This window comes from Cyclopterus lumpus, chromosome 16 (assembly GCF_009769545.1).
Source record: "Cyclopterus lumpus isolate fCycLum1 chromosome 16, fCycLum1.pri, whole genome shotgun sequence".
Taxonomy (NCBI): Eukaryota; Metazoa; Chordata; class Actinopteri; order Perciformes; family Cyclopteridae; genus Cyclopterus; species Cyclopterus lumpus.
In genome coordinates this window covers 12,390,786-12,406,313 of record NC_046981.1, presented here as the reverse complement: position 1 = coordinate 12,406,313, position 15,528 = coordinate 12,390,786, and the positions used below count along the sequence as shown (strand labels likewise).

The 15,528-nt window shown below is 41.0% G+C and overlaps 3 protein-coding genes across 3 annotated transcripts; 2 read left to right on the top strand and 1 right to left on the bottom strand.

The window, feature by feature from the left end:
• The first annotated feature begins 526 nt into the window (after positions 1–526).
• rbp5 (retinol binding protein 1a, cellular) lies at positions 527–3,311 on the top strand. Its single transcript, XM_034553885.1, has 4 exons — positions 527–1,010; positions 1,402–1,586; positions 2,037–2,138; positions 2,924–3,311. The coding sequence occupies exons 1-4, from the start codon at positions 935–937 to the stop codon at positions 2,975–2,977; spliced, it is 417 nt and encodes a 138-aa protein (XP_034409776.1). The 5' UTR covers positions 527–934; the 3' UTR covers positions 2,978–3,311.
• Positions 3,312–3,783: 472 nt separating this feature from the next.
• On the bottom strand, positions 3,784–10,376 carry LOC117745476 (tumor necrosis factor receptor superfamily member 5). Its single transcript, XM_034553850.1, has 9 exons — positions 9,638–10,376; positions 9,320–9,445; positions 8,806–8,952; positions 8,620–8,713; positions 8,296–8,372; positions 6,899–7,006; positions 5,801–5,851; positions 5,308–5,457; positions 3,784–4,383 (listed from the first exon to the last, which is right to left on the bottom strand). Exons 1-9 carry the CDS (start codon positions 9,702–9,704, stop codon positions 4,199–4,201), a joined length of 1,005 nt encoding a protein of 334 aa, XP_034409741.1. The 5' UTR covers positions 9,705–10,376; the 3' UTR covers positions 3,784–4,198.
• Positions 10,266–15,080, top strand: LOC117745440 (mannan-binding lectin serine protease 2-like). The gene is made up of 11 exons (XM_034553770.1): positions 10,266–10,571; positions 10,840–11,038; positions 11,144–11,324; positions 12,045–12,170; positions 12,411–12,604; positions 13,003–13,153; positions 13,264–13,379; positions 13,473–13,554; positions 13,653–13,787; positions 13,916–13,990; positions 14,080–15,080. The coding sequence occupies exons 1-11, from the start codon at positions 10,558–10,560 to the stop codon at positions 14,892–14,894; spliced, it is 2,088 nt and encodes a 695-aa protein (XP_034409661.1). The 5' UTR covers positions 10,266–10,557; the 3' UTR covers positions 14,895–15,080.
• Positions 15,081–15,528: the final 448 nt, after the last annotated feature.

Below are 15,528 nucleotides of genomic sequence, written 5' to 3'. Positions count from 1 at the left end.
AAATCATCAACCCTTCCTCTATTTCCTGAGCTATACTATTCCTTTCCATAAGGACATTTGCAGCTTTATCAAATGTCAACCAATCCAAAGTACACCACTTACCAACTTGCATTTACAAATTGATTGATATGTTTTTTTGAACACGAACACCAGACAATCTTAAGTTATTAAAGGTTTGACTGCATCAGTATTTCACACAGTGATTTAGTCCTACATTTCAGATCAAAGGGGATTTTTAGATATCTTCAAACGCCATCTGCTGTTGGACATCAAATATACAACATCAGTCATGTTTAGGGAAATATGTAAAATCATTGACAAACATTAAAATGCTCATATAAAAATCAAACTCATACATTACATTTTTTGATTAGCTATTTATCAAGTCAAAAAAGAAAGTACAGAGCATACCTTTAACCTGCATATGCAGTACTGGGAAATTGGGTGGTGCAATGAAATAAAGTACATGTTGATGCTAATCCTTTTAAGTACTTTTATTCTACACAGTGTGTGACACTGTTAACATACTGGTCAGCTCCCAGTATAAGTCCACACACTCTTCATCTGTGGCATGCATTACATCCTCACCCCACCCAGCACATGTGTTAGGGATCCGAAGCACCGCCTCTTGAGCCCCCAGAGTAAAGAGATGAATGGACCTCCCCCTGGACCCCTCCCAGCCACAGTGAGTCACAGCTGACTGCAAAGCAGCGCGAGTCTCCACCCGAGAGGACGTCCACTGGATGACCGGAACACTGAGCAACAGTCTCGTTTTACGCGTCCTGAATCACGCCATTGTCCAGTGAAACTGATCTCCAACCAGCCGTCAGCAGATCCGCCCCGGGGGCTGCAGACTTGACTCGAGGAGGAAAGAAAGCCGAAGAGGAGGCCGAGTAGAACATCTCTGCTCGTCTGGAGGTCTGGAGGGAACAACATGTCTAAACCTGATTATTCCGGCACGTTTCATATGGTGGAGCAGGACAACATGGACTCCTACCTCGCAGCTTTAGGTAAGACTCTGCCAGTCGCATCCGTGGAGCTTTTCACACAGCTGGAACCCCCGAAAACAGTTAGTTTTCATTTATTAAACCCCCACGTTCAGACTTTGGTTTCACCTTTTTTATTTTGATACTATTTGTATTGCTCTGACGCTTTTGAGTTAATCGTTTTAATCATTGATTTCATAATGTGCATCATCTCCATTTGCAGCTGCACATTAGTGAAATGAAATCACCACCTTGTCCTTTTGATGACCCCGGATCCACACACACACATTCATATGGGTGTATCCACTCTGTCTGCACTGAGTGGGACAAGACAAAGATCCCCTTTTTTTAATAAAAGCAACAATAAAGTATAGCTCATGGTATATTAATCCTATTATTAATCATCTTCTCTCAGATATTAATTTTGCCCTGAGGAAGATTGTGTGTTTGTTGAAGCCCAGCAAGGAGATCGTCCATGACCCGGCCTCAGGGGCCATGAGGATCCGCACTCTCACTACCTTCAAGAACTTCAACATGGATTTTACTATTGGAAAAGAATTCACCGAAGACTTGGGACCCGTGGACGGTCGTACTTGTCAGGTGTGTGTTGTTATTCTGAATATAAAAGGTATCTTGTTTGGACATGTGGACAGGCTTGCTGATACAATAAATGTACAGCATCATAACTTGTTATACAAGTTTGCTTCGTCTGATTTAATTAGGAATGTCTGCGGAGAGTCGACCCACCTACTGCTGTGTTTTTGTGTTGGAACCCCCCCCCCCCCCCCTGTGGTTTTAAAGCCCTTTGAGCCTCCAAGGAGGGATGTGTGTGTTTTAAACACGCTCATATGTTCAGTTTCCAAACCCTTCCTGGAATCAGAAATAGCAGCACTTTCATACAGTGTACAAAACAACAAAGAAAGAGAGAAAACAAAAGCAAAAGACAAGAAGAGAAATGCCGTGAACTCGTGGTCACCTTGAAGCAATGAACAAAGACTTCAAGTGAGCTGCTTTACATACTAATGGCACAACATGTCTGTCTTCATGTAGACCACAGTGAGCTGGGAAGGAGACAACCTGCTTTGTCAACAGCAAGGCGAGAAGGAAGGACGAGGCTGGACACACTGGCTGGAGGGTGACATGCTGCACTTGGTAAGGATGTGTGTGTGTGTGTGTGTGTGTGTGTGTGTGTGTGTGTGTGTGTGTGTGTGTGAAAAGATAAAAGTGATATGCAAATAACAGGATTTGAAGTAATCATTTCCTTATTTCGTTGCACTACACTACTGTCTTTGTGGGAAGAAAGAGGCTTGAGGGGGGAAGTAGGAGGAGCCTAAAGGAAGGAAAACACAAAAGAAGCAGAAGGACTCTTGACTTTTATAAAGTGCTGCCCTAACTCGGGACAAGAGAGAGGAGTGTTTCTTCTCCTTTTGGTCGTAAAAGAGTGGAGGCTTACAGATAATCTGTCAATGCTGATTAAGATTGAACTCACTATTGTCTCACTAAAGAGCTCTGGCAGGATTTCTAATAAGTTGCAGCTCGGACAAAGCATTGCGTTGTTCAAACTTAGGAGAGACATTGGGAAAGAAATACCAGCGAGGATCAGGCTCTAACATGGTGGATTTGAAAGGTTACATAAAGCAGGAGAGGAGCGCAGTGAGAGAATAATGAAGAGTGTTTGAGGATGAGGGGGAGCTGGAGGAGGGGGTGTGGGGTGTGGGGGGGGGGTCAAAGAAGGAGATGAGTAGATGGTGATTGAATGGGAGACAGATTAAAGGTCAAAGAGGAAGGGGGGTGGGGACGGGATTGTATTTTGTATACAATCCCAGGTTTGTGTATCACTCATTTAACTTTCCTTTGATGTGACAAACTGTCTCTCCCCCCCCCCCCCCCCCCCCCCCCCCCCCCCCCCCCCCCATGTGGTCTTTTCCTCTCTGCAGGAGATGAGAGTTGAAGGCGTCGTTGCCAAGCAAGTCTTCAAGAAAGCTGTTTGAAGAAACTACACATATGTTTTAGTGGATTAATGCTTAATTGAATGTAGTGAAGGACAAGGTACAAGTCTGAATAATGTTTTTTAGTTTTTACATTTTTATTATAATCAACATTATTTTGAAATGTCAAAATAAGACATCTTTGAAAATACTAAAATGTACGTATACATCTTAATTGTCTGATGGTACTAACTGAAAGAAAAGGCAGCTTATCAGAACGTCTTCACAGTGTTATAAACAAATCATACATCTGTCTGGCATCACTGCTGCGTCTTTAATTCAACACACCAGCTCCACTGCACATATTAAAGTTGTATATAGTTTACAAATACTGAAATTCAATGGTCAAATGAAATACTTTATACTTTAAAAGATTACAATTCTGGACCTAAATCTGTGGCTGAGGTTTGAACAATATAAGTTTAATTAGATATCCTTTAAATTATCATTTCAATATACAGCATTTACAATAAAGGTGAAGCAGGAAATAGTTAAATGAATCCCATGAAAAGACCAACTATAGGTAGATCGGCCTGTGGCACTCAGCCCCAATCTTATGTGTTTGTCGTAAGATGTCATTAAAAAAAATAAAACAAAACACTATATTTAGTTCAACCTAAAAAAGGGCCGAGTAATTATTTGAAGTGGCTGGACACTAGTTTTTTTTAGCAATAGTTACCAACTGGAGTAAATAAAGCATTTGCAGGGGGATATTTCAGTGCTAATCGTCATGGTGATGAAGTAACACGTCACCCTTCAACAGAGGTGTTTGGACAATGGAGCTCTGTGGCTCACAGGAATACGTTACACCAGGCATTGGTGTCACAAACATACTCGTTAAAGATGCATTCAATGTTGGTTTGGGCTTTTTCATGGGATATGAAAAGTAATACAAATATAGAATATAACAGACTCTCTAATAGAGGCACCCCTGAGCGGTAGCTAAAAGTTCTCCGGTACAGAGCTGCACAGGGATTTAAAAAGAATATGTTTTGTTCATTGTTAATGCATCACAGAAATATCAAATTACTTTAGCTGAACTTTTCATTAAAGTCCTGAAGGGGGCAGCAAACCGTCAGCCCCCCTAAACTCTTCAGAAAGAGAGAAATCCTCCTCGGTTTTATTTTGGTATAAACCGGTCCAGTTCAAACTAGTTGGAGCATCTCCAAGTCGGAAAAGGACTCTGAGCTCCCTCATTATGCTGTTGCAAGAATATTTACTTGATTATGTGCCACACCACTCGTCCTCCTGTGGCTCCGAGTAGGTCCTCAAGAAGTTTCCAGTGCAATATCCAGCATTCCCATTGATGTGGTTGGAGTCAGTAAATGAAACTGAAGCCTTCAGTGGAGTTTTAGGGAGGCTGCCGTCCACGTGTTGTTCTTGTGTGTCACAACTGACCACGCTGTCATCTGAGGAGGACAATGAATAATAAAATCAATGTTCAGAGTGGCCATCCTTCAAAGTAATGTTACTTCAAACATGCATTGCTCTTTATGTGATTATTGACAATCGTAATGGGGCTGAAAGCATTTTATGAGCATGGGAAGTCAATATAGACTTGGCAGGAAAAGAGATTAATTTTTACACATATTAACAATTTAAAAAAGAAAAAGTGTCTTTGATACTGGTGGGTTGAACACCGGTCTACCAAAATATAATTCCCCCAGTTGGTGTTTTGATGATGACAGCGCTGTCTCAGAAAGGTGTTGATATTTAGTGACTGCACGGCCATAGATCATTGTCATATTCATCAAAGCCTCTGCATTCCTATGTTTCTCAACAATATACTTATGTGTACAGTGGTGACAGGTCATATAGGACAAGTGAGACAAAGCCCTGTTGGCAGTAGGAAAACAAGTGTGGTTCTTGTGGTACTAGTTAGCTTAGAAGTTGATATAGTTTAGATTAATGCATCATAAGCTTTCATTTATTATTACTCTAAAATATGAGGTCAGTTTTAAAAATGAGCAAAACTGCCCGTTGAGGCCAACAGGAATGTGCTCGGTTGAATAACAGTATCCTCGGTGGTTAATTACTGTGTGGGAAATATGAAATTGCGCAACACGTCGATTATATCTTTTCTCTGAAGTAGTTTTAGGGTTCAGAGGTAACATTGAATTCACCGACCATGAACCACAATGGTTTGAGTCTGGTGTCATCTGTTCCACGCTCATACCCATCTGCTGTATGGTCACACCCCATCGCTCACATTTCCTATCATCTCTCAAATGTCAAATCTCTTATAAAGACACGTGTGTGTGTGTGTGTGTGTGTGTGTGTGTGTGTGTGTGTGTGTGTGTGTGTGCATGCAGCAGTGGTCAAGGATTCAGCACCTGGGATAAAAAGTGGTATTTTGCAGCCCTCCAGGGGGCAGCAGTCCTGGTAGTGACCGTTCATCTCTGTGATCGGTAAAGACTTCTCCAGCTGAGTGATCGGTGCCGCTGCCACCATTTCAACCCGAGAAACGGCCACACAGGAGTCGGCTGTCACATATAGGGTTTCATCAGTATTAATGCAACAATTATTATCCACTGTAATCATGACTGTATATGATAGTTTAATAGTGTATCTAAATTGGTAATTAACTGGACAAAAGGTTTGTATGATTTAATCTATAATCTCTCACAATCTAATAATCATTTCTTCATTTCTTCGACACCAATATTCCTTCAGATGTGAAGTGTGACTACTGTATCTGAACTTTGTTTCTAGGAAAAGCTCTTTTATAAGTCTTAAATCATACATCAAAACACATGTAAAATTCCGCACAGCTCAGTGTGACTCAAAATGTAATTGATACTCTTCAGTTTTATCTGAAACACTCACCTCCTGTAGACTTGAAAGGGTGTTGTAAAAATGTCCTGGTTTCATTTTTTTCTGTAGAAAGAAAAGTCAGACAGCAGTTACAAATGGCATCAAGATTTTAAGATCAACCGTTGATATAAAACTGGCCAATGCAGCATCATGGTGTGTTTGTGGTAATGGCCCAGCATCGTTACCTGTCTTGGCTCGTGGCCCCGTGGCAAAATGGACACGCTGCATGCTCATGGATATATTTAGGCATGTTTTAAGACATTCAAGACTTCAGATATTTTAACATTTTGTTCTCGGATATAAAATGCATCAGTATTCTGACTCCTCTTGAATTGTGAAGCTTTTAAGTGTCTTAAAATAGGAGAACAAGTGGCTAAATTAGACTTCAAAACGTCATCACGCATACTAGATTATCTTGCTGAACAAAATGTGTAAATATCATACTTTTTATTTTATTTTCTGCAATAATAAAAAATCCAATGTAAATATCCCATTGACTTTTTGTCAAGGGGACCGGTACAGGGCTAACTTTTGAGGTTGGCCAATCTTTTCTCAATTAATTGTATTTTGTATGTGATTTCCATGATTGGCACATTGCTTCACTGGAATCACATAAATGTCAATGAAATACAATTGAACGTCAGCCAAAATAATCCTGAGCCTGTGTGCGTAGGATCTGTTTCTCTGTATGAGTTGTTGCCTGTGAAGTGTACGTCACATTATACCAAATACTGAATATGTACAGGATGTGGTTTCTTCATTCAGTTTGTCATGCTCGCCGAGCTCGTTTAACGTCACCTTAAGCGGCTTCTTGTTTGGCCTTTCTGGGTAATTCAATTTCTTCTTTTTACCCCACCAATTAATATGAAAATGAGTGATTATTGATTTTAACGCTTTTAAAGGAAACACCGGGGAGGTTTTGGTAAAACACACAAGCAGTGACCTTCAACTGCACACTTCAAAGTAAATGGTGTCCCGGAGTTGTGTGCGTAGTTCCTATAGTGAGTGGGCATGTCTGTGCGTCGCTTTGTTGACTCCTCGGGAAGACTTCAATCAAAGTGTGTGAAAAACAGTGATGAAACACCTACGCATGCTACACGTTGTACACACCTGCTTTGTAAGACTTGCGTTTTGCCCTCCAGCAGATGACACCAAACAGGATGAGTGCCGTCAACAAGAGTCCGGACCACAAGCATGTGGGTAATATCCAGGAACAATCTGGTAAACAGAGAGAGGACACTTGAGAGAGACCTAAATGCATTTTAATTAGGTCTTCCTCCTGATTGCATCTATCTATCTTCTGGGAAGTAAAGAGGGAGTGAGTGATTACTAAATACTCCTCTTGATTCCTCACATTGTAAGGAAAGGAATGAAATGATGACAAAAAGGACTTCATTTGTATTCAGTTTCTATTTCACGCCAGTGATGCCAAGACGTACCCTTATTACTAGTTATTATCAACAATTATAAGCGGTATTTAAACACTTAAGTGGTTTATAACATACTGTTGTAGTTGTAAGATGAAATTGTTTTGTCATATACATTTTTAGGTGTTAACTAATGTATTTGTCAGCAATTATAACTCCCCTTTATTAACTATTTATACACTTGTACAAGTCATTCACATGTGGGTTTAAAACTGTATTAAAGTGAATAACATACACAACTAATACTACTATGCTATTGTGTTTTTTTCTACACCAGTGATATAGTTTTAATACAATAAACTACATTAATAAACACTTAAACATGTGCTTGTATCTGTTTACAACTACATTAGTGTGTTATGAACTATTCATGGTGTACTACTTATCAATCATGTACAGAGTGTTATTGTCTCCTCAGTGGTTGGAACTGATTTTTCAGTCATGTTTTTGGCCGCTTGATGAATGTGAGTCCAATATTCACTGTCTTTTTAGTTTGTTTAGTCTTTGTTCTAGAGACGCTTCATGGAAATATCTGGCTCTTTATCTACTAAATGCTCGACTAAGTCTGCCAGCTAGTTGCTAACTGTTGGTGGTTTTTCAAAGCAGTTTGGGCCAGAAATGCCACCATTCAGCCGTGAGAGGGAACCAAAGTTGCGACAATGTGTTGACACTTGCGAGTCGCTATGAAGCTCAGTAGACCCCTTTTCACATTGTCATTTATTGTCTTTTTCATTGTCATTCGATACATTTTTGTTCCAGAAATATAGATTACTGCAGCTTTAATGTTTATTCTCATAGGTTGACCTTTTATAGCCATAGTCACAACGACCGAATCGTCATTTTGACACTTACTAACTGCAGCAAGTGGCTTCCATTACTTTATTCCTCAGGAATGATTTTTGCTGTGATAAATATACTTCCTCTCATTTGGTCAGGAACTGAAGGTCCACAGGAACTCACGCATGATTATAGCCCATTGCACACATTTCTTATCTTCTTCTTTTACTTAAAACAATTTCACGATCTAAAGAGATGCTATACATTTGTAACAACAGCCTTAATGTTAAAATGGACACCTACGAGATTTGAAGTTGCCACAGATAGCGTCAGTTTTTGGGGTTCCTGGAGTTTTCAACACTCTTCCGATGTCCTCACATCTGAAAACAACAAATTAGTATCTGCATAATCTGTAGTGTATCTATAACTAGGGTTGCAAAAGGTTGGGATTTTTGGGGGGGAAGTTACAGAAGACGTGATGTGGATGTTTCGGGCTCGTAGACGGATAATGTCAATCCCTCTCGATGGATGACTAATACATGATGCCCGTCATATTCCATCACATTACATGCATTGACATCCTTCAGCTTAAAAAAATAAACAATAATAGTGGAGAGGCAGCCTGACCTGGTATGTGTTTGACAGGCCGAGTGGAAGTCTGTCACGTTGCTGTAGGTTCCCTCTTGACACGGAGCGCAGATCGTATCATTCGTGTGAGCGGCTGCAAAAAGGAACACATTGACATTTTGTATGGTGGGAAATGCCCGCTGTACTGCATGGTAATTCACTTTGCTTTTTACAATGGAAGCTTACCTTGAACCTTGACTCCTTCTCCCAGAAGGCAGTGGGTCAGTGCCCAGCAGTGGTCACAGGGATCGTTGCTACAGTAGAAACCCTCCATACACCTACACACCGTATTCTCTTTAGCTGTACAGTCCTTTACTTTCTTCTGATTGTTAACTGAAAGAGTCAAAGAGAGACATCGTCTGTGCTGGAAGAGGGATCAGTCTTCTGTTGCCGCTACTGAGGTCTCTCCTATTCAGTGTATTTGTGTGTACAAATGTGGTCCCTGTTAAGGATACTCCATACCTTTACTTGAAGTAAAAGGTAGTTACGTGGTTTATGTGATAAAAATGGAAAATAGTTGATTTGTGATGCTGTTCACTCAAAGAGAAAATTGCAATATATACTACAAGGGGGAGAATAGGAAGAAACTGTTTGTGTTAGCAGTACAGAATAAGTATGTGTTTGCAAGCATGTACAATACTGTGTCTGTGTGTGCGTGTGTTTGTGTGTGTGTGTGTGTGTGTGTCTGTTTGTGACTTACTGGAACTGCAGTCCTTGCAGACGTGACATTTTAGCATGTGATTTTTTGTGGCTGTGTAACTACCAAGTACGCATGTAGCACACTTGGTTGTGTGTGTGTCATCACACTCAGCACGCATGTACTGCCCTGAGAGAGAAAACAGAGATATACACATTAATCTGATGTCAGGCTGGAAGGCAAATACAGTGTGTGAGGAATGCTAAAACGCTGAATAAATACTGTGTTGTGGTGCAGAGTTCTACAAAGAAGTTTGCCATCCAACGAGAAAAGATGAGATAAGTTAGTATTAGTAACTGTAGCTTGAAGATGGTGACTGACCTGCAGCACAGCGATCACAGCATCTCCCATCTTTTTGAGTGTACTTATCCTCACTTGTGCAATTCATATTCGCAGTTGTTGCCCATTCGATTACAGTCCTCCACCTGTGTAAAATATCTAAGCTGAAGACTACAGTGACTATCTCTCTCTACACTCTTCCTTGAAATCTGCTCATACCATTAGAAATGACAGCTATTTAATTACTCAAGGAGTGTCATTCAAGGTGCAATGTCTTTACCCGTTCTCATTTTCTGACTACTACTCTCTTTCTGCTGTCGCGACTGTCTGTGACTCCAGATGTGTTTCCCCTTCTCATTATGCCTTACCTACTTCTCATGGTTTTTCTAATCCTACACAGTGGAAAACCCCAATGACCCTAATCTGCTGTTTTCCCCTCCATGCCTCTCTCTCTCGGTCTCTTTCTTTGTGTCTGTCGCTCCTCATTTCCTTCCTGTCCTAGCCCTCTCACTGCGAAGTAAACTGTGTGTGTGTTTCCGTATAGCTACAGGACCCAACGACTGATTTTAGCACACTTAGTGCACAAAGCAAAGCAGCACAATGAGACATTTCCTCTCTCCACTACACCCTTTCCTTTCAGTTCATCGCCATTGTTTCCACTGAACCTTTGTCCCAGTGGCGCAGGGATGCTGCTCAGCTTACACTGCAAAGAGGTTTTGTAGTTAACGATCGATCTGAAAGGCTTTTGGCTCGCTGTGTCTTCCTGTCATCCCACTTTCCAGCAGTCACTCCCTCGTTACTGCAAACATACCAAAAAAACTATTTTGCTTTATAAAATGCCTGCGTTTGCAAAATATGAGTGAGAGAGAAAGGGGGGGTAGCGAGAAAGAATAAATTATGGAGAAAAGGGGAAGGAGAAAAGTTGATGTAGTTTATTTGAGAAGGGACTTGATGGGATCGCAATGATAAGATTAAGGTGGGTTTGGATTTTTTCCTTTCAGTACATTAAAACATATTACCTTGTAATGATTAGCTAAATATGTGGGGAGTACCTGTAAGATAAGGGGATGCTAATACATTTAGGTTATGGCATTGTGAATGGCTCTCTGGACTTTCTCACATTAAGTAGTACCTTTTTTCTTTCTTAACTTTGTGGTCTTTGCTTTTTCTCCGCTTCCCTCTCCTTTTCTTTACAATGTATCACCTCCTCTCTTGAATATTCGTATCTTCCATACCTTCCCCAGTCTTCTGATTCTCCTATTCTCCCGCCCGGCCTATTCAATGCTGCTGGGATGGGTGGAGTCTCCAGGGTATCCCACTGGATATTTGCCCGATGCCAGTCTAAACTGGAGCAGGTGTGCCCACAAAGGTCACACCCTCTCCATCAAACTCATGCACCTGGACCTGGAGGACAGCCAAGACTGTGAAAACGACGCAATAAAGGTCAGGAGTCATGATAAACTTCAAATGGTGGTCACGTAAGAAGTCAAGGTTAATAACTGATTACAGTAATGTTACTGTATCCTCTACAACAACATTATTTTCCAGGTCTTTTCAAATGGACACCTAATCTCAGTTCTGTGTGGCAAAAGGGAATTTGAGGATCTTCAGTCCACTGTTAACCCTTCGCTCGTCTCCTCTCCGGGCGGCTGCCTCTCCCTTACGTTCCACTCCGACTACTCGAACACCAAGAGGCACACCGGCTTCAGAGGGTTTTATACGGATCATGGTGAGATGTGGAGGAGAAAATAAAGGAACTACTGAGTTGTAAGAGTCCCAACAAAGTCCATTGTTTTTGTGCCCGTTTATTTCTCCATGTTCCCCATGAGATTCAGTTTGTAACTGAATGAATTCCATCGTCGTGAATACTTTTGTAATCACACTGTTAAGTCTTAGGATGGTGATATTGTCACACAACAATTCACAATGGTTGTAGTTTGTAGCTGTTAAAGCTGAATTGGAAACAGTTACTTTTTAAGATATATTTAATGTCTTAAGTGAAAACTTAAAATGAAAACTCAAAATAATCAGCGTCCAGGGTTATTTTGTCTAATGTGAATTGCATTTATTTTCCAATCTGAAATAAATAAGTAACGCGTATGCTTCTGAACAATCTTTTGCATTAAGACTTTCAGTTTCATTTGAAAGCTGCTGACTGTGGCTGATGTCTGATCTAACTGCTGATCAACCCCTTTGTACAGAGCCAGGTGGTTTCCTCTGTTTCCAGAGTTTATGCTAAACTAAGCTAAGCTAAACAACTAGTGGCTCCAGCCACGTCTTTAAAGCATAGTGAGAGTCGTGTTGATCTTCTGCTAGTGCTTTACTGTGAGACTGTTTGTATATTTTTATAATTCCTTGGGTTTAGTAGTAAGTGAATCATCATCACCACCAAAACAACAACGCTCCAACGATTGCTTTAAACTGACCTCTAATTAATTTGCTCCCTCAGACTTTGATGAATGTAAGGACGACCCTGACAACGGATGCACACAGTTCTGTCACAACTACATTGGAGGGTACCACTGCTCCTGTCGCCATGGCTACTACCTGGATGTGGACAAACACACTTGCACGGGTACAAATAATCTCACGACTCTAATCAGTAAATAACGTAAAAAATGAGGAGTTAAAATTGGACGGAGGAAGACAAATCAAGAAAGACGAATGAAAACTAAAAGATGAAGTGAAAATGAGGAAATAGAGGAAGCAGAAGCAGGCCAACTGGGGGGAAAGGAGGGAGAAGAGGAGAATCACACGATATAGAGGATGATTGTGTAATCATTGATTTTGAAATGAAATGTTTTCTTCAACACAGTGAGTTGTACTGAGGATCTGTCAGGGCAGAAAAATGGAGACCTATCCAGTCCCTCCTGGCCTGCTCCCTATGCAGAGAATGCTAACTGTCAGTACACCTTGTCTGCGGAGGCCACCCTGCAACTGGAGTTGCACTTTTTTGAAGATTTTGATGTGGAGCAAAGCCCTGATGGTCAATGCATCGATGCTCTGAGGGTAGGTGTTGAGTTCAAATACTTAAATACAACATTTTTCTAAAACTTCTAACTGGACAGAGCAGGAATCAAAGTGGAAGTTCAGACAAAAGCGTTGTAACCATGAATTTAACAACTAGTAAACATCTTATTTGGACCATTTTATAGGCTCTATGTGTTACAGATGTTCAATGTGGGTCTCATCAGACAAGTTAAAAAAAAAAAATAATAATGGTGGCTTTCTTTTCAGTGGGGATATTTGTGCAAACCTGTTTTTTGTTTTATATTTGCGATGGGTCATTTTCTAGGCTCTGTACAGGCTGAGCGACACTCACACACATTTATGTTTCACAAGAGGGGCCTGAGCAGAGAGGAGGTTGAGACATGTACAATGTGAGACATTTCCTTTGGTGTTTGCAGATCGAGACTCCCTCTGGGATTCTGGGGCCATTCTGTGGCCACACACCTCCCCCATCTCCCTTTCTCACTCACTCACATCAGGTCCAAATCCGCTTCACCTCTGATGGCTTTGGTACTAACAAAGGCTTCATGCTCCACTTCAGGACCAGAGGTACTGCAGCCTCCTCACTTGTGACATGATGGGAAAGCAGTATTATTATGAAATGTGTTGGTCACTGATCTCAAATGATCCTGATTGTTCTTTTCACATGTAAATTACAGACAAGGTGTGTCCATCAGTGGTGACCTCGCACTCCAGTGTGACTCCTCAGCAAGTAGAATATCTTAAGGGTGAAACAGTGACAGTAACTTGTGATCTTGGCTACGTTTTATATACTGTGAGTATACAGAGAACCAGAAGTTATAATAGATTTACATGTTATGTATTTAAGCCACTTCTAAGCTAATTAGGTTATCCTTTTGCAAAGTAGCAAGGCACCCGGACCCTGTCATCACAGTATGTGACGATATGTCAGAATACGGGTGTATGGACTCCCATTGACACCTGTGAACGTGAGTTTGACTGCAACCAGTTTTTCTGAAATGTTGTCTTGAATTTGTTTGTGTTTTTTCACATTGTCTTCCACAATGTTTTTTTCCCCCATGTGCAGCTGTGGATTGTGGATTTCCTAGTATCCCAAAAGATGGCATCCTTCAGTTGGTGGGCTCAGATAACCCACATACTCAGTACAAAGACCAGATTCAGTTTAGCTGCAGCTCAAAGTACTACACACTGGAAGGAGATGGTGAATATAAGAAGCTTGTACACATCTATTTACGGATTCCTTTCTTTGACTAGCTTTTAAGGATGCAACGTTTTCTGGTTTTCTCAATCCTTCGTTGTTTCACCAAAATGCTCTCTCCAATCTTTCAGACGTGTACACTTGCAGAGCCAGTGGTGAATGGGTATCAGGTGGAGGCCAGAAAGAGATGCCGAAATGCATTGCAGGTACGACCTTCAATGTATTGATCACGTTTTTCTCACATTTGCCACTTTTTAATCATATAAATCTATTAAAAACCTCTTGTGTATTTCAGTGTGCGGGAAGCCTGAAAATCACCCCTCAGGTGCAGCCAGAATTTTAGGAGGTGATGATGCAAACATGGGAGAGATACCGTGGCATCTTTTGCTTAAAGAGCCAAGTAGAGGAGGAGCAACATTGATCAATGACCGATGGGCTGTCACAGCAGCTCATGTCGTGGACACATTAAAGAATACCTCCTTGAGCCTGTATGGTGGACTGATAGATGGAAGAACCATATCAAACAGTGTGTCTAATGTAGTTGTCATGGACAGTGACAGGATCATAATTCATCCCGACTACGTCAAAGTCATTCCTCCTTTGGAACGCACAAATTTTGACAATGATATTGCTCTTATTAGATTAGCTTCCAGGGTGAATTTAGGCCCAAACCTCCTTCCCATTTGTCTGCCAACGGTAAACACGGACCTGTTGGAAGATGAGCAAGGCACAGTGTCAGGCTGGGGGATAACAGAATCCGAGACGGGGCGTCGTTTCTTCACATCTCCTTTGTTAAAATACGCTCATATCGGGATCTACTCCCTTGCAGAGTGTGAGAATACTCCTTACACACCTACAACTAAGAAACGTATGACTTTCACTAATAACATGTTCTGTGCTGGAGCAGAGGGAAAGGACAGCTGCAAGAAAGACAGTGGGGGTCCGTTTGTTTTGCCCATGTTGACTCACGGCAGTGGGCCATATCGTCTGACTGGCATTGTGTCCTGGGGACCCCCCTGTCATGAGAGGCAGTACAAGGGTTATTACACCAAGGTGGCTAGATATGTGGACTGGATTAAGGAGACAATAGATGCAACAGAAAAGTATTAGAAAGAAGAAAGATGAGGGGGGAAATACTTTTCTACTAAACACAATACTGTTATCAATTTCAGGAAATGTTTTTGAAAGTAAAGACTACAATCTTGTAATCAAATGTACCGACATGAATACCATTATGCTGTCATCACATTGTTACTTACCTTACTGTATTAAAGGAATTAGCAAATCTGCAGAGAATGTGTGTTTCAACCAATTTAATAATATACTGTCATTTTGTCTGTTGGGTGCCGATTTACACATATAGACTGTGTACAACCTTACAATAAACATGAGCAAATATATTGATGTTATACATCAAATTAAACAAGGCTATTGAACTTGGGCTACAAGAATCAGTAAGCCGTTTCCACACAACTCAAACACCAACTGAAAGAATTATGAAAATATCATAATCATCATTTTGTCGGGAGGCAGTATCCGGAACTAGCAACCCGTAGCTTGGTGCTATCAGAAAAAGCCAGATAGCAAAAAGCAAGAGGACTCCACACAGATTCTAAATATCTTTTCCAAATCCTTCTGCACCAAAGCATCTCCGAGATATGAGCCAAAGAACGCAGCAACATGAATCGCTTTAGCGCTTACAGTCACAAATGTTGGTTATCTTTGGCTTTTTTTTGAAAAAAAC

Bases quoted from the DNA above. Each gene is read 5' to 3' on its own strand.
- rbp5 (XM_034553885.1), top strand. From the start codon at position 935: ATGTCTAAACCTGATTATTCCGGCACGTTTCATATGGTGGAGCAGGAC. The intron at 1,587-2,036 runs GTGTGTGTTGTT...GTCTTCATGTAG, and splicing joins TGGACGGTCGTACTTGTCAG to ACCACAGTGAGCTGGGAAGG. The intron at 2,139-2,923 runs GTAAGGATGTGT...TCCTCTCTGCAG, and splicing joins AGGGTGACATGCTGCACTTG to GAGATGAGAGTTGAAGGCGT.
- LOC117745476 (XM_034553850.1), bottom strand. From the start codon at position 9,704: ATGAATTGCACAAGTGAGGATAAGTACACTCAAAAAGATGGGAGATGC. The intron at 8,953-9,319 runs GTAAGTCACAAA...TGACTCTTTCAG, and splicing joins CTGCAAGGACTGCAGTTCCA to TTAACAATCAGAAGAAAGTA. The intron at 8,373-8,619 runs GTCAGGCTGCCT...TGTTGTTTTCAG, and splicing joins GCCTGTCAAACACATACCAG to ATGTGAGGACATCGGAAGAG.
- LOC117745440 (XM_034553770.1), top strand. The intron at 11,039-11,143 runs GTCAGGAGTCAT...ATTATTTTCCAG, and splicing joins GTGAAAACGACGCAATAAAG to GTCTTTTCAAATGGACACCT. The intron at 13,991-14,079 runs GTACGACCTTCA...TGTGTATTTCAG, and splicing joins GATGCCGAAATGCATTGCAG to TGTGCGGGAAGCCTGAAAAT.